Below are 25,519 nucleotides of genomic sequence, written 5' to 3' on the forward strand. Positions count from 1 at the left end.
CCTCTGTTCCGCGCGCCTTGCAAAAGGCCTCCACTCTTGCAAAGAGCCCATCGGAGAATGAGGGAACGTCGTGACGTAGTGTGGTCCCCAGCGTGGTCCTGCGGATGCTTTCTCAGACTGCTTTCTGTAGATTTGCGATGTTTAAATGTACATTATGTAGATGTAAATGCGATGTAGATTAAATGTTTGCGATGTCTGGAACATGTGTACGAAATATCTCGTTCCAAAACTGCGCAGATTTGATTTGAACGAATTTATTACGAAGCGAATATTTCGCCTCTATGAAGCAAGAGGGCACTGATGGGATCTCTGCTTCAGAGCCGTATATAGGGCTCTGCTCTGCTTCATTCGTGAAGCAGTCAGGGAGTCACGATATTAGGTATTTTTGCTTTACGGTGTCGCGTCGCTGCTCAATTTATAAGAAACTGTAAAAATATCCTGAATAACGAACCATATGAGGGGTGCGGCGTACCCTTAGAGGCCCTGCCGGATCACCTCGCGTGACGTAGCCAGGTCCGTGTGATGTAGCATCATCGTAGCGAGCAGGCACGAGGTCTCATTAGGGAGCCTCCATGGGTTGCTGCGGCTTCCTCGCTTGGGGAACGAAGGGGACGCACATGGAGGCTCCCTAGGTCTCATTCGCGCAGCGCGATTTGCGACTGGGTGACGTCACTCACTTGCGGGCTCTCTGAAGGAGGAGGATGTGCAGATGAAAGACCTCCCGCGCGTGCTACAGGTCCGCTACGATCGTCGTTCTTTCGCAAGGGCTCAGTGTGCATCATTACACCGCACGCAAAACCGGAAAAGATCTGATGTTGAACAGCGGGCTACACATCTTGCCTTTTAAGCAAGGACTCTCGTTCTGCAAAGTTATTGTCGCTTTGAGCTGATCGTGCCAATAAAAGTGCTCGTATAAGAGTGGCAATACCCTTTCGTTCTGCCTTGACTATATATACCGACTAGTCGAGCGTAGAACGCATCAAGGCTAATGCGACACGAGTGCTTGGGCTACCAGGACTGAGGGGCGTACGGGTACCTGCCTCCTACAGCCGTGTTTCTTCATACAGGGTTGAGTGATTTGCTGGAGCACTCAACAGACCCAATCAGTGGCGGATCTGACGGGGGGGGGGGCGTTTGCCCCCCAAAAGTCAGTTTATACATTGGATTTTCCCCTATTCTTTCCCCCACTACGCGCTCCAACAAAGGAACCCCCCCCCCACACACACACACTCCAAACCGGCGGTCTGGATCCGGCCCTGGATCGAATCACCTGCAGCCAGAGACAAAGAGTCCATCTACGTGGTTTCGTTGTGACGTGACGTCACCAGTCCCCTCCATGGTTTCCTTCCCGCAAATGAATGCAGAAAATTCGTTAGTTTTCGAACTATCTACAGTTGTTTATAGATACTGTATGCTCTCTTGTGTGTTTTTTTATGTTGCTTTTTTTAATTCATGTTTTTGGGGACGCACTTCTGTTGTACCTACATGAAAAACTACTCTTCGCTAGCGGGATCCATACAGGCGCGCGCGCGCGACGAAATTTCAAGCCGGTAGTCATGGAAACCGATCAACACTCTCCTCCGTTGATCGTCACACAACACGTCGCTTGCTCCCGTGGTATGCTGGGCTTCAATGCGAGCATAGTACGATGCAAATCAAGTATTTAAAAACACTGTTGCCGCCACAGGTAAGTCGGCACTTTCGACCTTAATTAGCTGCACCGCAGTCAGCCCTCGATTTGGGAACAGGGACTGTTCCTATGAAGATCGTTCGTAAAACGAGGGATCCACAAATCGAGGTATGCACTGGAACAACAGAAAATGCCTTGTGACATGGATTGATAACACATACTTACAATTACATATTTGAGGGTTGTTAGTTGGGTACTTTATTTTTTAAGTAACTTGTAATCATACACGTCTTTGACTTTTGTGTGAATCTTGCTCCCAAAAAATTTAAGCTATCTAACGCATGTCTTGTCGTTACTTCTAAATAGTATGCTACTACGGCCACCTGACGTGATGTGGTTTCACTCACGTGCGCCTCTAAGGTGACAACTGCTAGCAAGTCAGAACGATGGACAGCTCTGATATCTCGAGGCTTTGACAGCGGGACACGGGTTGACGTTACTGACCTGAACGGCTATGGTGCACCGTTCATATAATTCGAGGTCAGAAAAGCATGGGGTCTTCTTGATTCGTCCCTGAATGATGTGTTCACTTCACGGGAATCGAGATTCATAAACCGAGAAAGAGACACAAAGGAAGGTTCCGAAAAGTGAGGGAATTCGTAGTTCCAGGTTCCGTAAGTCGTGGTCGACTAGCTAGATCGCTATATGCGTTGAGAACGTTCGCATGGTTCTGGATCCGCTTTTGCCAGTTCCTCAGTGGTGTTCTTAGTAGCCTTCTTAGTGCTCCAGGCACGCGCTACTGTCCTCAACGCTGCTCTTTCGTGGAGCGGTGAGTGGCAAAGCCACCGAGGACGACCCTGAAGAACTTCCTCAACGTTCGTGCAAGTACGTGGTCCCTGGACTTTCAATACCGTAGCCAGAAAAATATTTCATCGTGGGTTCTACTGGAACTTTACATGGGGAGAGATTTCACCCTCGTTTTCCCTCTCCCAAATGCACCACCAAAGGTACGATCTCGGGGTGAGGGGTTGGTCCTCTGACTAAGCCACTGCTGGACTTCCATTTCAGAATTCTGGATGGCAAAGCATACGTACGATTTCATAATGTGTTATAATCTATTACGTAACCCAATCACATCAGACAATGAAATTTCGAATCGTCGTGGCTAGTAGGCCGGCCTGTCTAATGTGTTCAGTCAGACTGATCAACGTGTCCAATACAAATAGACGATTTTGAAAAGGTGCTCGCGCACAAAGCAGCACGCGAACTTTGAGGGACACTGCCCTGTCGCCTGCTGCGGTTATGGTTTACCTCGGCAGACGCTTCCGCTGCGCCCACCGGGAATGTTGTTGTTCTTCTTCTACCTCCACCTCTGGTCGTCTCGTAGTGCTCTAGGACGCTCTAAGTTCCCATGAGCCCTTGCGTGCCACAGGTGGCGCTTGCGTTTCTAAAAAGCAAGCTTACGCTTGTCCCATCCTACAGTTGGCAATACGAGGTCTATCCTAATGAAGGCTTCTGAGGGATGTCCGGTATCGGTCGTTCTGTGGGACTACCTGCCTGCCTATTACATCCTGCTCTTCGTTTTTAGGGCGAGGGCAGTAGTATTTTTGAAACGTGATGTGGGCAAGACTTGGGCTTGTCCCATCCTACAGTTGGCAATACAACTATTAATTGCATTAATTATGTCAATTAACAAGAGCAGCACTTGGTGCACCCTCATGTGTACGGCATCAAAGTGTTCGCGCATATCTCGTGAACATCGTATGTTGTCCTAACGAACGCTTGGTGTTGATGAACGTTATCAGGACGACACCCTCCGTTTTGCGATAATGATCAGTGTCTTGCTCGGACGTGCAGAACAACACAAAAGATAATCGTGTTTCTGCGTTTCTAGGATGGCGCTGCCAAAGTCACTGCTATTGCTTGGTCGCCAAATAATGTGAAACTGGCAGTGTGCACTGCCGATAGGGTTATCCTCCTGTTCGACGAAACTGGAGAAAGGCGAGACAAGTTTTCGACAAAACCGATAGACTCGAAGGTACGCTGGAAGACCCTGCTAGACATCTTTTTTTTTTTTTCTGACTCTTTGCATTCTTCGAACGGCATAGTACGGCAAGAAAAGTTATGTCGTGAAAGCCATTGCATTTTCACCCGACTCTACGAAACTAGCCGTGGGACAGACGGACAATATCATCTATGTGTACAAGCTGGGTGAGGATTGGTAAGTTTGCGCTCCCATACCTGCTCTAAGTAAATCTGGTGTCATTGTGCTCGATATTTTTTCCCGACAATTCCACGTTGAAGGGGAGACAAGAAGGTGATATGTAACAAGTTTATTCAGCAAAGCGCTATCACGTGCATGGTATGGCCACTTCACGGCCCTATCACTTTCGGATTGGCCGACGGAAAGGTAGGTTTCGAAATTTCAGTTCGAGAACTGGAAGAGCTGAAGTATTTTTCGTCTGGCAGGTACGAAGCGCAAATATTAAGACCAACAAGTCATCGACACTTTATGCTGCGGACAGCTACGTCGTAGCCCTCACTGCAAGGTGACTTTTAGTGGAATGTTGATTATTATTATTATTATTATTACTGAACTTGATCAATGTGTCGATCACATGTGTTCTGTTGGAGCAGTAAATTCGCGTACATTTTTTACACTTAAAAGAGTTTTTGTTCAGCAAGCGTTATACGTACTAAATACTACCTTTTAAAACGATTCATAAGTTATTTGCCCAGTTACTCCTAAAAGTATTGAAGAAAGAGTAACTTGAGTAGAGTATCTAAGTTGTGTACAAGTGCGGTAACTTGTTATTGAGAAATATCGCATATACAGATGCAGCCCGAGTGAGCAATTCCAATAATACGCAGAATAAGTTATCGGTCTCGTAAACAACCAGGCAGGGAAAGAGCTGCCGATATTTCGAACAGAGACCGTTCTTCTTCTGGGAAAGTGAACAGTCTGTGTTCGAAATATCGACCGTCTCTCGTCCCTTCGCATTTCCTTCCGGTTCGTCGTATTTTGTACGCTTCTTATATGCGTATTGTAAGTTTTTCCGAACAAAGAACTACTTCTATATACGCTCATCCTAATTTTTCAAAGCGACCAAACTTCACAGCAAGTCACTCCAGGTGTTTGAACGTTTTCAGTATATCCGGAAAAGGAATTATATCGGGTCACGCTGATGGAAGTGTCGTGAGGTACTTTCTCGAAGACGATTCTTCGGGAGACGCACAGGTACAGGCATCTTATTGGAGTTATACGATGTCTTTTCACTGACTCTGTACTGGTGTCCCGTCAAATTGTGCGCAGGGAAAAGTGATGACTCACGCATGCTCACCATACGCGCTCGCCTGGACCGACCACTCGATCGTGGCTGCGGGCTGCGACAAACGAATAATATTCTACGCGAGAGATGGTCGTATGCTTCAGCAGTTTGATTACAGCCGGAACGAGAACGAACACGAGTTCACCGTGGCAGCCTGCAGTCCCAGTGGCCAGACTGTAGTGGTGGGAAGCTATGACAGGTGACGTATTTTTTTTAAATTCCAGCTGACGTTATATAATGTGCCTTCTTTATAGGGTGCGTGTATTTACGTGGTCCAGCGCCAAAAAGGCTTGGGAAGAATCGAACCGCAAAGAGATTCCGAATGCGTACACCATTTCGAGCGCGATATGGAAACGAGATGGATCTCGTTTGGTACTCGTGAGTATAGAGGATTTAAAGTCGTCCGTGTGCTCACAACGAGTGACATCCCCACGAAATGTTCTGGTGGAACAAAATCGAAAAGAAAGAAAGAAAGGAGGATATTCCCCACACTTGGCCGTGCACGAAAAGACGGCGTGCTGTTGCGCGCTCGTGCTTAGTATATAGGCAGCAGAAAGCTATGTCGTGTTTCGCATCTTCTGCTGGAGTATTCTGGGGAATGTCGCTCATATGAATATACGGACTCTGTACACGGACAGCCGTTGTTCAACCTGAGAACGGCACGTTTAAGCCCCGCCCTACGCCTGTTCCTATTGGCTAGCTGCATCATGATGCAGCACAGTACGTCGAGTCAAGTAGAGCATGGGCGCAGTGTTACTCTTTTAAAGTCTACGGACTACATTTCATGCCGTTCTTACGCTGAACAAGGAAGCAGATGCCATTAACACGGCTTGGTACTACGGGGCATATTGTTTCAGGGAACACTATGTGGAGCTGTACTCACCTATGACTGCAGCCTGCGTAAATCGATTTACAACAATAAATTTGAAGTGACGTTCGTTGGTCCAAGCCAGGTGAGCGTTTTATACGTGCATATTTTTCTGTTGCATTCTGCTGGGTCAGCATCTTGGTTTTATAACTTTCTCATACAGGCCATTATAACGAACCTTGCAACTGGATCTAAAACGGTGTTGAAGTCTCAATTTGGGCACGAGATCCAAGACTTGAAGATACTTGGTAAAGATCGGTACCTTGTAGCGTATACTCCAGCTACGCTTCTACTAGGAGATTTGGCCCAGGAGAAGTTATGCGAGGTAGGATATCGTAATTCGTCCGAAAGCGGTTGCGGTGATCTGATCGTGCGCATGGACGTGTGGAGGCATTGAATGCTTTCAGAATGTTAAAGGTGTAGTTCGCTCTCTATATAAGCATGGGCTTGTAGATTTTTGTTCCCACGTTGTTCCCATGGTTTACCGAATCCGTTCGACACTTTTCGCCGACCTCAGCGGTATACGTAATCGATTATCGGCGTTATAACTATAATCGGAATCCGCAAAATTTGAAATTCCCGCGCGGAGAGACGTGTGCGCGACGTCAGTGTGACGACATTGTGACGACACGAGGGCGTTTCCTTATCGCCGAGCTTCGGTCGCTCCTATACTCCTGCATTGCAGAGAATACGCGAGGAGGTGGTACTATGGGAGAGGCGCACTGACACGTGACCATCCTGGCGAGAACGTCACCGAAACGTCACGCGAGCTGATGCTGATGTGCCAGACATAGTTATTTCAATTACATTAGGGAGCGAACTTTCCCTTTAATAAATCGATTATGCAAGAGAAATCGTAGGTATTATGAATCGTGCCTGTTTTGGAAAATGGTACGTGGCAAAAAACGGCTACTCCCTTCGCAATTGTGTATACAATGTGTGTATAAAAATAAAATCAATCAATTAATCAATGTTATGCAGGTCTTTTGGGAAGGAACTTCGCGGAACGAAAAGTTCTACTTCGAAACGGAGAGCGTGAGTAGCTTACGAAGTGTATTTTGCGCGTTACTTGATTTTTAAACATTCTGTAAACATACCACGTCAGGTGTGCATGATTTTCAATGCTGGAGAGCTTTCGCTCGTCGAGTACGGACAGAACGAAATCCTAGGCTCCGTGAGGACAGAATTCATGAACCCGCACTTGCTGAGGTAAATTGGGAATAAACACAAAAGAAAACGTGATAGTTCTTCACAAGTTATATGTTCGTTTCCTCAGCGTCCGCCTCAACGAAAGACATCGGCCTGGAATGGTGGACAACAAGAAACTCGCTTACCTCATCGATATCAAAACAATATTCGTCGGTAAGTACTCCTGTCGCATAATTAACACCAATAGCACAGCGTTGTAAAGAATACACGCTGTGAATACTTCTGCAGGATGCTTGTACTACCTGCGACACACTTGTCTGAAATCTCCGTTCATAGCAGCCCTTTTGCTTTGGCCGCCCCTGAATGAGCTGTACCATTATTGTGCTTGAGGGTGGGCGGTATATGCCGTCGGTATATACTAGTCGGAAGATACAATCTTGAAACACCTGGAAATTTCAGACAGGATAAACCGCGAGCTGTCGATTTCAGACAAGCATGTCGCACGCAGTACGTGTTACAGTACGCTTTGTTCGCAGTTGACCTGGTGACTGGTACAACTTTGGCGCAAATTCCCCATGATTCTAAAATTGATTGGTTAGAACTGAACGAAACAGGACAGAAGTTACTTTTTCGAGACAGAAGACAAAGGGTGAGATGCGAATTTCCTTCTTTCAGTTCTTGTTTGACGTCACAAGAGAGTTGTCCGCCATTTTACTTCCTGTTCGGGCTATAATATGTGTCTTCTCCTTTCCGTAGCTTAGCCTGTTCGACATAGAAACTCAGGAAAAAATTACCTTACTGAACAACTGCGCGTTCGTCCAGGTAGCCCCCCTTTTACAATGTTGCGAATGATATGCTAGTTGACTTTGTGGACCTCTAAGACCAGTGGAGCTAACGTGTTCTACTGATTTCAGTGGGTGCCGGACAGTGATGTTGTTGTTGCCCAAAGTAGACAGACGCTTTATGTTTGGTACAATATCGATGCACCTGAGAGAACAACTAATATCCCGATAAAGGTTGGTTTCCAGCATGTATTGTACGCTCAGTTGCCGCTACTCGTGGGTCGCTGGGTGTTACAGTTAAGCCTGACGGCGGCAGTACAACTTCGCGCCTTGGAGGACTCAAGAGAGTTCACCTGGACGTGGACTATGTTAAATAACATTACAAAAATAGTGTCATTGGCTACGTTGTGATTTGTTGCACCATACAAGTAGGCCTTGTGCTGTTTGTGGGCAGCCGATTAAAAATATATAAATGAAAGTGAAATGAAATGGGCAACCTTTGCCTGATGGGCGTAAAGTTCTTCGAAGTAGCAATTGCTAACGACAGTACAGGGTGCGACGATGCTGCTTCCTGGGTATCGCTGTTACATCTATCTGTGTGGAACTCTGTACAGGGTGACATCTTTGACGTCGAACGTCTAAATGATAAAACCGAAGTAGTCGTCAACGAAGGACTGACTACCGTGGGGTACCCATTGAATGAGGGTCTTATTGAGTTTGGAACGGCCATAACGGATGGCGACTTCAGCAGGTAAGCTTACGACGCAAATCCTCGAGGCATGCACCCTTTTGGTGCTGACTATGGACCAAGCGTCATTTTCTAGGGCCGTCAGCTACTTGGAAAGCCTGGAACTGACCGAGGAAACGGCTTCAATGTGGCGTACACTGGGCCAGATGACCCTCGAAGCTCACATGATACCCATAGCCGAGCGATGTTTTGCAGCTTTGGGAGATGTAGCGAAATCAAAGTACTTGAGAGACGTCATGGATATTCACGAAGCTTCATTAGACGGAATGGTACGTGCATTTGTTTCTCGAGGCACTTACTATCCACCACATAAAAAATTGGGGTGGACGGACAGTATTTCTGCTCGATAAAAGCCCGGGAGAGAAATACTGCGTGGTCTCTTCTCCTGCATACACCGAGTCGCTGCAGCGAAAGCACGCTTTACAGGACACCCTACGAAATTGTTGCGAATGGCTTTATATCATATTTCTAAAAGGCATTCTGCATTTAAAGCAAGGTTTACGCATTTGAGGGTGCCGGAAATAAACGAATAAAATACACAGGAGGAGGAGAAATACACCCACTATGAAGTGCGAGCGAGGCTGGCAATCTTGGAGAAAAATTTCAAACTAGCAGAAAGTATTTACCTGGACCAGGTGAGGCGACGCCCGTATCCCACGTAATCTCGTGAACAGTGTGAATGCGATTTCAGAACAAGATCGACGAAGCTATGGATATGTATAAGAGGATGCATAAATGGGACGAGCTTATAGCTTTGGCAGAGTCCAAGGTAAGTCGGCATTTCATTTGCTTCATATATATATGCTTTCATATCTATAAGCACGCGGACGACGTATATGTAACGTGACGTAGTTTGTATATTAACCGTCGCTATCTTGCAACACAAATTGGAAGGGGTTCGTTTGTTGAGACGACAAGTGAAGTATGCGGAACCGCTGGCTTTGTCAAGCTATAAAAACACACGTGAAAAAGCCCGATTTACATTTGAACTCGCAGTGCAACCTGTTTTAGTGTCTCATCTTATAGTGATTCAGTGCCGTGGAAACTGCAGTTGCAATTTATTTTCTCTTGTACATGTAAGCCCAGTTCTTCTGGAACCGCCACTATTCACAGTTCATTGTTTTCGGTTGCTTCGGCTACTCGAAAATACAAACATTTGCATTTCCTCTCGATAGAATAGCTCAAACCTCCAGCAATTACAAGAGGAGCATGCTGAATGGTTGCTCAGCAATGGCATGGAAGGCAAGGCGGGTGAGGTAAGAGCTACTAATCATGAATAAAGGCGAAGATATGCAGCAAACGATATCGTATTCCGCCCCATGCACCTAACCCTGCAGCTGAAAGAAAAAGAAGGCAACTTCGATGAGGCTCTGGCGCTCTATCTCAAATCTGGCCTGCCAGCGAAGGCCGCTTTGCTTCTCAAATCTGTTCCACGAATGATCGAGAAGCACGATGTTGTCCAAAAGGTCATATCGGCTTTGACGAGAGCCGAACTGTATGAGCACGCAGGTGATCTGTATGAAATGGTCGAAGACTACACGAAAGCTCTGAACAGTTTCAGGCAAGGACACTTATACAGCAGAGGTAAGGGCTTATAGTTGCACGCATAGCGCACAAGCACACACCCGTCGTTCTTAAAAGGCGCTAGACATGTGCCGAATTCACCAATGAATTGCAAACGAATGTAAAATTGTTGAATGTGAACTAATTCACTCATGATGGCCATCACGGTTGTGCATATACAGTACTGTATAGCGTATTCTGGATACGGCAAGTTCGGTTGAGATGACCGAAAGACCTCTAAAATTTTCTTTAGCTATCGAACTTGCACGACAGCACGCACCTTCTGAGGTTGTCTCTCTCGAAGAGGAATGGGGTGATTATCTCGTCTCACAACGACAGCTGGATCCTGCTATCAACCACTTCATCGAAGCAGGGTAGGTACGCACGCTGAAAATGTTTAAAGGGGCACTACAGTGCGAATAGGAGGCACCTTAGTGTCTCTTTCAGTGTTCTTTTCTGCTTCCCTTCATTTGGGTCTTGGCGGTTACGTCAAGGTGGTTGCGTCATTCCTTCTGGTGACGTCATACTCACTGATGTTATTTCCTCAGTAACCGCCGTAATTAGGAGGATGTGGCAAAGAAAAAGAAAAAAGAAAGAAAGAAAGCGCAGGAAAGATAGTGTTTCAAGAATGACCGGTAGTGTCACCTGCTTTTGTATCACTTCTAGAAAGACCATCAAGGCATTGGAAGCAGCGATCAATGCGAGGCAATGGAAAAAGGCAACGCAGATCATCGAAGTGATGGACGATACGCCGGAACTGACTCCGTATCACGCCAAGCTCGCGCAGCACTTCCTTTCTGTAGGGGAGTACGAGGTGAGCGTACGGAAATCACTATACGAAGTGCTGATGGACAGACTAGACATTAGTGTACTAGTCACGACCACAATGATCACTTCGACTACTGCACAGCTTGAGACAAATGTTTACGGAACACGGGCACTGGCGTATTTCTTCATCGGAGCAGCCCCCTGCTAGCTACCACTAAGAGGTCAAATAAGAAACGGGTGCCCGGCTACACTGTCCATCTCTCAGTATGTATGTCCACTCCTGTTTGCTGCTAGGATGTCGCTCCAATGGAGAAATGCGACATTCTGGTGTTCCGGAAACTTTTGTCCCAAGCTGTACGATACCAAGAGACAACTATCTTTCAGTGGAACGCTAGAAGCCACCAGTCCAAAGTATCAGACTTTCGTCAGTTCGTGTGGCGACGCAAGTTCCCCATAATGTGTGTATCAGAGTGTGGAACTTCAGAGGATTTTCGTCTGTCAGGATGCATCAGTTTTTCTTCTTCTTCTTTGTTTTATCGTTATTTTTGTTTTTTACATTTTTTTAGGAATAGCAAGCCGACCTTTGGTCAGGCTGACCTTTCCGTAATAATCGTATTTCGCCCACCGCCTTCACATTAGACAGACGAGTCATACAGACAGATCTAGGCAGACACTCTGGAGGAGGACTGGTATGTCATGTAGTGACTCTCTTGTTAATGGACTGCATCAACGTTCTGGGTCTCTCATACACAGGCTTCGTCTCGATGATGGGGCCTTCGTCCCGCGTTTTGAGCAAGCCCGACCGCAACGACACGATGGTGTGTTCTATCTGTGCTGCGCTGACAGACATCCAGCACGTGATAATATACCGTGATATGTATTGTACTGCAAAAAAGGCGTTATCAATGAAGCACCGTTCACGGTGGCATCGGTTTCGAGTGTTCCCTGATGCAACATTGTGCAGCATTGTCGTGCTCTGCTTTTCTTTCTGGAACTTTTAAGGGACACTGGTCTCCTTTACGCTCTTTAGTGAAGACATACCATATTGTGCATTGTGCCGTCCTCTGGCCATGAGGGTTTCATGTCATACCAAAGACAAGGATGCATTATTCCATGCATCCACCATTCCATGACCTTATCATTTCACATCTCATATACTAACCAGGCTGGCCCTGGGCTAGTAATCCGCAAATTAAGTGTCAACTTTTCTCACTAATAGTCGCTAGATGAACTTGTTGTGGTGGTGGTTTGTAATGGAATAGGAAATTATGCTTTCAAAAGCTATGGTCTGAAGAATGGGGTTCCCCTTTAAGATAGATACTCTGGACTCTAGTATTTTCAGCATTATTTTCTGACTTGTTAAATAAAACATATATGCTCGCTATAGCAATGGCTCATGTTGTAAACGTTTGTCATTGCAGATGGCAGAACATTTCTTCGTTGAAAGTGGAATGGCAAACGAAGCGATTAACATGTACAACAACGTAGGGAAGTGGGAGAAGGCCCTCAGGGTACGTTCATCAGCTGATTCATTTGATTGAGTCACTTATCCGTTGTCGGTAATCGAGTCACTAATTCGCACCTTGCGATATTTTGCCTGTATTCACAGCTTGCCAAGCTACACATGAAACCCGAAGAGGTGTCAAAAATGTACATTGAAAAAGCTACTGTACTGGAGCATGAAGGAAAACTGAAGGATGCAGAAAAGTAAATGTATTTTCATTTTAATCTAATATAGATATTTAGCCCTTTGTGTCACGTGACGTATCACGTGGTCCTATAACGCTCCCGCTGTAAGATTCATACCAGAATCTTTTCTCCCTCCAGGTTGTATATCTTCATTGACGAGCCAGACCTCGCTATCGCGATGTACAAGAAATGGAGGCAGTACGATAATATGATACGGGTCGTTAAAGAGTACCACCCTGACCTAGTGAATGACACTCATCTTCACTTGGCAAAAGTAAGACGACGACAGGGAGAAGGTTATATTGCGGGATGTCACTTACGAAAATTTACGCAGGAACTCGAAAGCGAGGGACACCATCGACAAGCTGAATCGCACTTGCTGGCCGCAGGCGATTGGAAGGCAGCCGTCAACATGTACAGGTCGAATGATATGTGGGATGATGCATATAATGTGAGTGGCTTTAAAAATAAAAAAAAGGTGGAGGCGTCTGAATTAGGACACAGCGGTGCTGGGTACCACATGTGTGTTCCTCGGATATCTGCTCAGCAGCCGTACACGTCGTGTACCTATATACTTTACGTCATAAACGTGTTCTGTCATGTCGGTCGAACTAGAGCTTCGCTTCAGAGTACCGACACTGAGGTCCAAGGGAGAGCAGGGGCGCCATCTTGTTTCCGCACCACACCGGTACCATCCCCAGTTGAGGGATGGAGTGGAACGGAGAAGCATGTATGATTGTTCTACGATAATCTATGTATTGTCCACCAGAGCGTCCCGGAGGATGTCAAGGTGAGCTCAAGACCGTCAACCTTGATGAGCTGCTTGCAAGAGAAAGGAACATTTCACCCGCACACGATAGATGGCATCGTGTCCTAAGTGAAGTGCGCCTGGCTTGTGGCGCGGAAACAAGATGGCGCACGCTCACTCGCTCTTGCGGAACTCAGTGTCGATACTCTGAAGCGAAGCTTATTTAGGGACTCTAGGTCGGACTGCTTCTACTCGTATTTCTGAGGACCAGAAATTAATTTTATGACACTTCCGCATATGACATATAGACGGATGAATGCAATATGTGGAATATATGAATTGAACATGAGACAATTGATGTTCTGAGGCTGAATTGATTTCGTGTCCGGTGTAGGTAGCAAAGACCCACGGCGGTGCGATGGCTGGCAAACAAGTAGCGTACTTGTGGGCGAAACAACTAGGAGGCGAATCTGCAGTGAAGCTGCTGAGCAAATTTGGGCTCCTGGAATCTGCAGTGGACTACGCAGCTGAAAACTGGTACTTAACGGTTGCACCTGAGCTGAATACGTTTTACTCGAGTACCTTTTATAATATTCCCAGCGCCTTCGACTTCGCCTTCGACCTTGCTCAAACGTCAGCCAAACAAAAGCTGCCGGAGATTCACTTGAAGTACGCCATGTTTCTGGAGGACGAGGGAAAATTTCATGAAGCGGAAGCCGAATTTATCAAAGCTAACAAGCCTAAAGAGGCCGTTCTAATGTGAGTGTTACCGTTAGATTCTATCCGTTATTATATCGTTAGATTCTGAGTGACATTCTACGCGTACCCATGCAGGTACGTACATAATCAGGACTGGGACAACGCAAGACGTGTAGCCGAAGCTCACGACAAGGATTCGGTGGCAGACGTGTCCATTGGACAGGCTCGTGTTGCCTTTGAAGCCGGACAGTATCAAAAAGCAGAGTCTCTCGCGTTGCGCGCTCAACGGCCAGACCTGGCCGTCAAGTTCTATAAGGTCGCAGTGTCATGGTAAAGGGTTTCTGTCCTAACGTCTGTCGATTTCAGGATGCCGGGATGTGGAACGACGCGCTGCGAGTGTGCAAAGAGTACATTCCATCTCATCTTGCTGATCTACAAGAGCAATACGAAAATGACTTGCAGTTTAAGGGTTCCAGGTAACCAATGTTAACCGCTATAAGACGACTATAGCAACTATCGCGACCTGTTTCGCCGACCACAGGGACGCAGATGCGCTGCTGGAACAGGCGCGGGACTGGGAGCGCAATGGCCAGTACGAGAGAGCGGTTGATTGTTACATGAGGTTGTCAAAAGATGCCATCTCCGATATAGGAGTGCTCGAAAAATGCTGGGTAAAGGTAAGTGTACTTATAGTTCGCATTTAGACATTGTTTGACTTTATGAACGATATAGAATATTAAATTGTTATGGTCCACTGTCGTTGTAGTATATAGTTCTCCGCGTATGACGCACTAGTTCGTATCTGTTGCTCGTTACTTGAAGGGGCCACGAGGTGTCTAAGCGACATCAGAATAATAAAACGACATGTCCGTTTACGGCATTGCCATTGGAGCCCAAGGAAGACCAGTTCCAGTTATTGATTTCAATCGCCGGCTTTCATATTACCATTGCTGCCCGAAAATGTTGCAATTGTTACGTTGAGCGATACTTAGCGCATCAATTTTCATTATCTTTTGGATTATTGACCAGCCATTCAATTTGACCGCATTTATCGCCTTTCAGGCAGCTGATTTAGCGCTGAAGTTCTTAGATGAAGACAAGGCAGAAACGGTTGTAAAAAGGGCCTCACGGATGCTTCTAGATCTCAACAAATACAGCTCGGTAAAAATATAGTTTCGACGTCTCGAGGACGTGCTGCACCGACGTTCTTCTGTCTATTTCCAGGCTGCGCAACTCTTCTTAAGCATCAACATGATAAAAGACGCGGTGGACACGTTCATAGCAGGTGACGAATGGACCAAAGCAAAAAAGGTTGCCAAGGAGTTTGACGTTAGGTATAACAAGACACAGTGTGTGTCAGCATGTCGCACGTGTGCTTCGATATTATTAATAGAGGTGAAACGTCACTATAGGTTGGAAGAATACGTAGACAATCTGTACAAGGAACACCTCCGCAGACAAGGCCAGACAGAACAGCTGGTGAACGTCGACGTTGTCGCTGCCTTGGACGTGTACGTCGAGAAACAGCAATGGAAAAAGTGTCTGGAAGTTGCCCAGCAACAGGGCACGCAGGTTCTGCACAAGTACGTCGCCTTGTACGCTACCCAACTGATTCGAGACGGCGAAGTTCTTGAAGCCTTGCATCTGTATGCGGACCACGGAGCTCCAGCTTTCCCGCAAAACTTTAACATCTACAAGCACATTGTGAGCTCTGTCTATGGGCTCAAGGGGCTCAACAGTGCGGATAGCTACAGGTCTTGGGCGGCACTTCGAGATGTGATGTTTGATTTGGTGAGAAAAACAGATAGCTTACTGTGCGTTTTGACGAGTGTATTTTGTGTGATATTTGTGTATCGTGTGCGGGTTTGAGTTTTCGGTTTAAACCGATAACGCCGATATATATGCGCCGAGCCTTCGAATGACAATGCAAAATACACGTACGTAGGACGGCTATCGCTTCGTCTTCAGTTCCCAAGATGCAGAAAAAGTCACATCCCCATTCCATTGGTACGCGGCATGCAGTTGCTGAGACGTTATTTTGTAGTAGATCTGCAGTTGAGTCCACTTATAACGATCCCACTTACAACAAACGCTCGCGTATTACGAACGAAGACGACGTGATGCATATTAGGGTAATAGCACTGTATCTCAGAAACATTGACAGTCTGCGGCCTTGCGACACGGTTAAAGTGAACACATAAGGCCGCCCGGATCTTTTTACAAACGTTACTTGGTGACATGATGAATGCTTTAGTGACATTAACTCCCTTTCAGCGAAGCAGAGTTAAGCGTTAAAGTCAAGTTAAGGGACCGTTGTTCTCGGTCCAAATGTTAATCGGCGTTGGTGAACCCGGGCCTGTCATAAACCCTCCTCAATCTACCGGGGGTCTGCGCGGTGCTTTGGGTGCCAAGAGTGGACCGATCCAAGTCGGAATACGTTATAACTACCGTTCAAACCTTGTCTACCAAGAAGCGACTTTCATGTTCTTCTTGATGCATATTTCCAGGTACAGAATCTAGAAAATGAAGGTCGCCCGGAAATAAAGGACTTTGAGTTGCTGCTCATGGTTAGCAGCTACTATGCAACTCGTTCCGCTTGCCTCAGCCAAGATACCTTGGCGGACCTGGCCACGAAGATATCGATCTCCCTTCTTCGATACACGGAATATATTCCCGTTGATAAAGCATTTTATGAAGCTGGACTCGCCTGTAAGGTTGGTGGTATTACACCTTTCAAAAGGCAAAAGCGTGTGCTGTATCTTTGCTACAGTGTCGTAGGCCGCGACTTGTGCCTTGCATATGACTGGATTTTTGATAGCGACAATGTTCTACGCGTACATACGGGGTGTCAAATCCATTGCCGTGTCACGTGATGCGCTTCTCTCGTTCCCTTCTGTTTTCGCTCCAACGCCTTCCCAAAGCGATGCGTCAACGCCACCTGCATCACCAATGCCTGATCGCTTAAAAAGCGTGACGTAGGCATTCGGCGGTCGTAGCCATGAAGACGAGAAGCCATCGGCTGCATGGGCAGCCACAGATAGCCATTATGTTTGAGATCGTCTGCGACGATTGGCCGAAGCAGACCACTTCCGACCACCACCACCACCACCTACCACCATATATCCACATGGCGAGGCAGTGATAGAGGGCATTAACACTGCTGAACGCATATGATAGCCAGCACAGCCTAGCACGTATGATAACTAACCGATGTACACAGGAAACACAGTAACAAATGCACAAAGTGCCAGCAATCTAACGATAAATAAACAGACAACTGAATGTGAAAGAAGCAAGTACGGACGCACTTACCAACGCCCGAGAGTGACTTGCGAATTATCGCTACCGAACGCTCGATTAGCATACATGATAACCAACCGATGCACACGAGTAGCACAGTAACAAATACACAAACTGCCAGCCAGCTAGAGCAATCTAACTATAAATAAACAGACAGTTGAATGTGAAAGAAGCAAGTATACGGACACACTTACCAACGCCCGAGAGTGACCTGCGAATTAACGCTATTGAACGCTCGATTAGCACACATGATAACCAACCGATGCACACAAGAAATACAGTAACAAATACACAAAGTGCCAGCCAGCCAGAGCGATCTAACGATAAATAGACAGTTGAATGTGAAAGAAGCAAGTACGGACACACTTACTAATGTCCGAGAACAACCTGCGAATTAACGCTACTGAACGCTCGATTAGCACACATGATAAACAACCGATGCACACAGGAAACACAGTAACAAATACACAAAGTGCCAGCCAGCCAGAGCAATCTAATTATAAATAAACAGACAGTTGAATGTGAAAGAAGCATGTACGGACACACTTACCAACGTCCGAGAATAACCTGCGAATTAACGCTACTGAACGCTCGATTAGCACACATGATAAACCGATGCACACAAGAAACACAGTAACAAATACACAAAGTGCCAGCCAGCCAGAGCAATCTAATGATAAATAAACAGACAGTTGAATGTGAAAGAAGCATGTACGGACACACTTACCAACGTCCGAGAATAACCTGCGAATTAACGCTACTGAACGCTCGATTAGCACACATGATAAACAACCGATGCACACAAGAAACACAGTAACAAATACATAAAGTGCCAGCCAGCCAGCCAGAGCAATCTAACGATAAATAAACAGACAGTTGAATGTGAAAGAAGCATGTACGGACACACTTACCAACGTCCGAGAATAACCTGCGAATTAACGCTACTGAACGCTCGATTAGCACACATGATAACCAACCGATGCACACAAGAAACACAGTAACAAATACACAAAGTGCCAGCCAGCCAGCCAGAGCAATCTAACGATAAATAAACAGACAGTTGAATGTGAAAGAAGCATGTACGGACACACTTACCAACGTCCGAGAATAACCTGCGAATTAACGCTACTGAACGCTCGATTAGCACACATGATAACCAACCGATGCACACAAGAAACACAGTAACAAATACACAAAGTGCCAGCCAGCCAGAGCAATCTAATGATAAATAAACAGACAGTTGAATGTGAAAGAAGCATGTACGGACACACTTACCAACGTCCGAGAATAACCTGCGAATTAACGCTACTGAACGCTCGATTAGCACACATGATAACCAACCGACGCACACAAGAAACACAGTAACAAATACATAAAGTGCCAGCCAGCCAGCCAGAGCAATCTAACGATAAATAAACAGACAGTTGAATGTGAAAGAAGCATGTACGGACACACTTACCAACGTCCGAGAATAACCTGCGAATTAACGCTACTGAACGCTCGATTAGCACACATGATAACCAACCGATGCACACAAGAAACACAGTAACAAATACACAAAGTGCCAGCCAGCCAGCCAGAGCAATCTAACGATAAATAAACAGACAATTGAATGTGAAAGAAGCAAGTACGGACACACTTACCAACGTCCGAGAATAACCTGCGAATTAACGCTACTGAACGCTCGATTAGCACACATGATAAACAACCGATGCACACAAGAAACACAGTAACAAACACACAAAGTGCCACCCAGCCAGAGCAATCTAAGGATAAATAAACAGACAGTTGAATGTGAAAGAAGCATGTACGGACACACTTACCAACGTCCGAGAATAACCTGCGAATTAACGCTACTGAACGCTCGATTAGCACACATGATAAACAACCGATGCACACAGGAAAAACAGTAACAAATACACAAAGTGCCAGCCAGCCAGAGCAATCTAATGATAAATAAACAGACAATTGAATGTGAAAGAAGCATGTACGGACACACTTACCAACGTCCGAGAATAACCTGCGAATTAACGCTACTGAACGCTCGATTAGCACACATGATAACCAACCGATGCACACAAGAAACACAGTAACAAATACACAAAGTGCCAGCCAGCCAGCCAGAGCAATCTAACGATAAATAAACAGACAATTGAATGTGAAAGAAGCAAGTACGGACACACTTACCAACGTCCGAGAATAACCTGCGAATTAACGCTACTGAACGCTCGAATAGCACACATGATAACCAACCGATGCACACAAGAAACACAGTAACAAATACACAAAGTGCCAGCCAGCCAGAGCAATCTAATGATAAATAAACAGACAGTCGAATGTGAAAGAAGCATGTACGGACACACTTACCAACGTCCGAGAATAACCTGCGAATTAACGCTACTGAACGCTCGATTAGCACACATGATAAACAACCGATGCACACAAGAAACACAGTAACAAATACACAAAGTGCCAGCCAGCCAGAGCAATCTAATGATAAATAAACAGACAGTTGAATGTGAAAGAAGCATGTACGGACACACTTACCAACGTCCGAGAATAACCTGCGAATTAACGCTACTGAACGATCGATTAGTACACATGATAACCAACCGATGCACACGAGTAACACAGTAATAAATATACAAAGTGCCAGCCAGCTAGAGCAATCTAACTATAAATAAACAGACAATTGAATGTCAAAGAAGCAAGTACGGACACACTTACCAACGTCCGAGAATAACCTGCGAATTAATGCTACCGAACGCTCGATTAGCAGGCATGATAACCAACCGATGCACACAAGAAACACAGTAACAAATACACAAAGTGCCAGCCAGCCAGAGCAATCTAATAAACAGAAAGTTGAATGTGAAAGAGGCAAGTACGGACACACTTACCAACGTCCGACAATAACCTGCGAATTAACGCTACTGAACGCTCGATTAGCACACATGATAACCAACCGATGCACACAAGAAACACAGTAACAAATACACAAAGTGCCAGCCAGCCAGAGCAATCTAACGATAAATAAACAGACAATTGAATGTGAAAGAAGCAAGTGCGGACACACTTACCAACGTCCGAGAATAACCTGCGAATTAACGCTACTGAACGCTCGATTAGCACACATGATAAACAACCGATGCACACAAGAAACACAGTAACAAACACACAAAGTGCCACCCAGCCAGAGCAATCTAAGGATAAATAAACAGACAGTTGAATGTGAAAGAAGCATGTACGGACACACTTACCAACGTCCGAGAATAACCTGCGAATTAACGCTACTGAACGCTCGATTAGCACACATGTAAACAACCGATGCACACAGGAAAAACAGTAACAAATACACAAAGTGCCAGCCAGCCAGAGCAATCTAATGATAAATAAACAGACAGTTGAATATGAAAGAAGCATGTACGGACACACTTACCAACGTCCGAGAATAACCTGCGAACTAACGCTACTGAACGCTCGATTAGCACACATGATAACCAACCGATGCACACAAGAAACACAGTAACAAATACACAAAGTGCCAGCCAGCCAGCCAGAGCAATCTAACGATAAATAAACAGACAATTGAATGTGAAAGAAGCAAGTACGGACACACTTACCAACGTCCGAGAATAACCTGCGAATTAACGCTACTGAACGCTCGAATAGCACACATGATAACCAACCGATGCACACAAGAAACACAGTAACAAATACACAAAGTGCCAGCCAGCCAGAGCAATCTAATGATAAATAAACAGACAGTCGAATGTGAAAGAAGCATGTACGGACACACTTACCAACGTCCGAGAATAACCTGCGAATTAACGCTACTGAACGCTCGATTAGCACACATGATAAACCGATGCACACAAGAAACACAGTAACAAATACACAAAGTGCCAGCCAGCCAGAGCAATCTAATGATAAATAAACAGACAGTTGAATGTGAAAGAAGCATGTACGGACACACTTACCAACGTCCGAGAATAACCTGCGAATTAACGCTACTGAACGATCGATTAGTACACATGATAACCAACCGATGCACACGAGTAACACAGTAATAAATATACAAAGTGCCAGCCAGCTAGAGCAATCTAACTATAAATAAACAGACAATTGAATGTCAAAGAAGCATGTACGGACACACTTACCAACGTCCGAGAATAACCTGCGAATTAACGCTACTGAACGATCGATTAGTACACATGATAACCAACCGATGCACACGAGTAACACAGTAATAAATATACAAAGTGCCAGCCAGCTAGAGCAATCTAACTATAAATAAACAGACAATTGAATGTCAAAGAAGCAAGTACGGACACACTTACCAACGTCCGAGAATAACCTGCGAATTAATGCTTCCGAACGCTCGATTAGCAGGCATGATAACCAACCGATGCACACAAGAAACACAGTAACAAATACACAAAGTGCCAGCCAGCCAGAGCAATCTAATAAACAGAAAGTTGAATGTGAAAGAGGCAAGTACGGACACACTTACCAACGTCCGACAATAACCTGCGAATTAACGCTACTGAACGCTCGATTAGCACACATGATAACCAACCGATGCACACAAGAAACACAGTAACAAATACACAAAGTGCCAGCCAGCCAGAGCAATCTAACGATAAATAAACAGACAATTGAATGTGAAAGAAGCAAGTACGGACACACTTACCAACGTCCCAGAATAACCTGCGAATTAACGCTACTGAACGCTCGATTAGCACACATGATAACCAACCGATGCACACGAGTAACACAGTAATAAATATACAAAGTAGCTGCCAGCCAGAGCAATCTCAGACTCAAGTACGAAGTAGCGCCCAATTACCAACTTTCAGAAAAACCTTGATCACACAACCAGACTAGAAAAAGACTCCTTCATGAACGTGGGATCTTTTCAGGACTTGCGTGCAGTTTTAATGTGTGTTATCGCCATGCAGCATATGGAAGGTCAGTGGTGTACTGGGCCGACTTCTGCGCTGCCTACCTGTGTGCAAGGACAGAGAGAAACAGATTTCAGATGGTTGCGACTAGCAGCAAATAGCACGTTTCCACATCGACAGCAACAGTGGTGTTCTACTATACAGGATAAAAAAAATTGCTTTGAAACAAACTTTTTCGGGAAGAGCAAAATCTAGACAAGAAGTCGTACCCTGAAGTGACTGAACTGAAAAGTAAAGACAGAAAAATTGGAAATGTAGGGAAAAGAAACAGAATTATTCACGATTCTTATTTCGCAACGTAACTCCAGTCACACCATTCCCGCCACACAATTTTCTCTGGCTATGATAGTAATGGAATCAATTATCGACACAGCATTATCAGCGATAAAAAGGAACGAATTTTATTATAATTACAGTGAACCCTCGTTATTATGACCATGGTCGTTCCCGAAAATTTTGGTCATAATGCAGAATTGTCATATTAACGGGGGCATTTGCAGAGGTTTCACTGCGTTGTTCCCCATCAGGAGTATGGTCGTAAAGCGCATATGTCATATTATCGGGGGTCGTATTACCGAGGGTTCACTGTATTTACTTATCCTCTCAATACGACATCCATAAGTATCGTAGGTATTCATGAAACGCCACTTCCTTCACCATCTTTTTGTGTAGCGTTTGCATATACTCCTCTGTACCAGAACCTGTATTATGCAATGCCTTCTATTTCTTTTGCAGCCTTATTCATTGTTATAAACTTCCTGAACAAGAATATGTTTTATGACAGAAAAAAATAAACTTTCCGAGATTATGCGACAGCGCTATTTGACCGTGGTTGCCATATATCAGCGAGCGCTTCTAAGCATGGAAAGGACTTGTTGCACCTACTCCACTGCCACTTTATCCCTCGGTTGCTTCGGTATACCATATAAATTTTTCTTAGTCTAGCGTGCTAATACGTACCTAAGAAACGCAAGACCGGTAGCACGTCTCCTGTTCCCATGGTCGTGTGGAACTTTGGGAATAGGATACATTATTGGGAAGTGATTTTGCTCCATGACGTGTATTCACTTTATTTGACTGCAGGTGTCTGCAGGCAAGTGAACTGTTCATCCTACGAAACAACAAAGCTTGCGCAACAGATTGGTTTAGTTTCAGATGTGGTGTTTCAGTTTTCACTCCCTAAGCCTATTGTTGCACACAGCTTTGCCGACCAACTAAGAGACCAACTAATATCGAGCGAAAGTATTTGTCACCTCCATTCGTAATACGACGGTAATACACACATACCTGAAATAAATCACTTAAATAGCAATAAAAAAACTGTGAAACACCCGTCATAGGCCACTGGCACACGAAGAACCTGTCGTCTGCGTTGTATAGCTGTCCGCCTAGCTTGTCGTCTGCGACAGAATCTACTGTGTTTCTGCAAGGTTAGACGTGAATTGGCTTTCAGATGGATACCAGAGTCCATTTTATGATTACCCAAAAATGTAACTTATGCCCTATAACGCTGCTTGTAAAAGCGATTTTAGAACTTCGCGAGTTCGGTATTAGTAGCGGTGTCCAGACTGCACGAAACCGAAACCATGGCAACTGCGATTGAGTCAAGCAGGAGCAAAAGGAGCGCAACTTCCATTCCACCAGTTGGACTGGTCCGTTCACACTTGCATGAAATTGTTCGTGGTCATAGTTTTTGCGACGTAAAACTCAGCATTATTGTTATTGTCGTTCGATTCCAATATGACTAACTAACTTAACCCGCCAAAACAAACGGTCTCATTTCAGATCTCAAACAGGGAAAGCATGGCTTTTGTATTCTGGAACCATTACCTGGACATATGTGAGGTGATTTTTTCGGAAACGGCTGTTAGGTTAGTAGCAACCCTACAGTGCTCGTTTGTACCTTATTAGGCGATAGAAGAAGGATCGCTGGACACACTGGATCACTCCGACTTTCAAGACACTGACATCCCGTTTGAAGTACCCCTACCCGAAAAAATGTACCTCACAGTGAGTACGTCTTTGAGATGCCCTCAGAGTTGCTCTAGCCCCTTGGTTACCAAGATCATCTCTTCCCCAGGAAGCCGAACACGAAGAAGTCAAGGAATGGATACTTGCCATTTCAATGAATCAGAGGGTGGAGCAAGCGCTGCCTCGAGATGAACAAGGCTTCTACGAGGCTTCGCTCGAAGGCCCAAAAGGAGTCAGACGAGCTGAACCGTGCGTTTTAACCGGTACGCAAAATAAACGAACACGGTAGAAAAACAATGCACTCAAATATACTACGCTAAAACGCGCAGGGTACCCGGTGCTAAAGGACGGGCTTCAGTTTTCAAAACAAGGCATTATTTGCAACAAGGATGACTGGAACAAATTTCTCATGGCTGCCAAGGTAAGGAATACAGGATTGTGTGAACTCATTGAGTCGCCGAAGACAGCGTAAAGATATGCATTGCTCACTCGTCTGTGCACATACATGATCTTCTCTTTCTGACAAAATTTCTTCTTTTTTACAGGTTTCGCGCAGCTCGCAATGCCAGGATGTGTTGAAGTTCATTACTCAATGGGGCGGGGGCGCTCCGAATTTGAGCTTCTCACTACAGTAATGCGCCGAACGTTATCCAATAAAGAGAAATATCAATAACAGCGTGCGATGCGCCTCACGGCCTTCGAACGGTTTCTTCTCTTTCCTCCTCTTCTTCTCGTACCTTCCCCTCTTTTTCCTCTCGCGTAATTATTCTCGGCGCTATAAATCGGTGGAATTCACTGTTTGAAATTCGCGCGCAGAGAAACTCACGCGCGACGTCAGTGTGACGACACGAGGGCGTTCCCGTGGCGCCATTTCCACGTGACCTCAACGTGAGCAGGAGGTTGGGTGGGACAACTGGGGATATGACATATGATGCTGACACGTGACTATCCTGGCGTAACGTCACGGAAACGTCACGCGAGCTGGTGCTCGTGCTTGCTCCTCCCCGTGGATTATGTCCGCTGCCGGCTTTCTTGACAAAATGCGCATACCTAGATTGTTAGCGAATGTGCTCGCAACAGAAGTTGTTTTAAGTCACATGCTCCTGCCAGACATATGTATTTAGAGTATGTGAGGGAGTAAATTTTCATTTTGGGGGCAGAGACGGGCTTCGCAAGAGGACAACGAACTGATTCAGGAAAGAGGGAACATATTGGGTGCCATTAGGTTTTTTTCTATACAGGTCAAGTTCTATGGATATGGTGGTGGATAAAAGTTTACCGAATGCAGAGTCGTAGCCATTCCTTCCCTCC

The 25,519-nt window shown here is 45.5% G+C and overlaps 1 protein-coding gene across 1 annotated transcript; it reads left to right on the forward strand.

Moving 5' to 3' along the window:
- The first annotated feature begins 1,571 nt into the window (after positions 1-1,571).
- LOC135367933 (intraflagellar transport protein 172 homolog) lies at positions 1,572-24,854 on the forward strand. The gene is made up of 42 exons (XM_064601028.1): positions 1,572-1,687; positions 3,525-3,668; positions 3,739-3,851; positions 3,935-4,040; positions 4,100-4,179; positions 4,781-4,868; positions 4,944-5,158; positions 5,214-5,337; positions 5,817-5,912; positions 5,991-6,152; positions 6,809-6,862; positions 6,933-7,036; positions 7,104-7,189; positions 7,513-7,625; positions 7,733-7,798; positions 7,891-7,992; positions 8,373-8,509; positions 8,583-8,775; positions 9,049-9,141; positions 9,198-9,275; positions 9,682-9,762; positions 9,844-10,090; positions 10,323-10,443; positions 10,736-10,883; positions 12,259-12,348; positions 12,447-12,544; positions 12,665-12,800; positions 12,861-12,977; positions 13,669-13,811; positions 13,875-14,033; positions 14,109-14,289; positions 14,340-14,449; positions 14,515-14,650; positions 15,036-15,134; positions 15,198-15,307; positions 15,386-15,764; positions 16,481-16,687; positions 24,023-24,082; positions 24,149-24,247; positions 24,318-24,471; positions 24,538-24,629; positions 24,754-24,854. Exons 1-42 carry the CDS (start codon positions 1,649-1,651, stop codon positions 24,841-24,843), a joined length of 5,250 nt encoding a protein of 1,749 aa, XP_064457098.1. The 5' UTR covers positions 1,572-1,648; the 3' UTR covers positions 24,844-24,854.
- The last annotated feature ends 665 nt before the right edge of the window (positions 24,855-25,519 follow it).

This window comes from Ornithodoros turicata, chromosome 9 (assembly GCF_037126465.1).
Source record: "Ornithodoros turicata isolate Travis chromosome 9, ASM3712646v1, whole genome shotgun sequence".
NCBI lineage: Eukaryota > Metazoa > Arthropoda > Arachnida > Ixodida > Argasidae > Ornithodoros > Ornithodoros turicata.

Coding starts and splice junctions, on each gene's coding strand:
- LOC135367933 (XM_064601028.1), top strand. CDS start 1,649: ATGCAAATCAAGTATTTAAAAACACTGTTGCCGCCACAG. Junction 6,153..6,808: donor CCCAGGAGAAGTTATGCGAG/GTAGGATATCGT, acceptor AATGTTATGCAG/GTCTTTTGGGAAGGAACTTC. Junction 15,135..15,197: donor ATCTCAACAAATACAGCTCG/GTAAAAATATAG, acceptor GTCTATTTCCAG/GCTGCGCAACTCTTCTTAAG.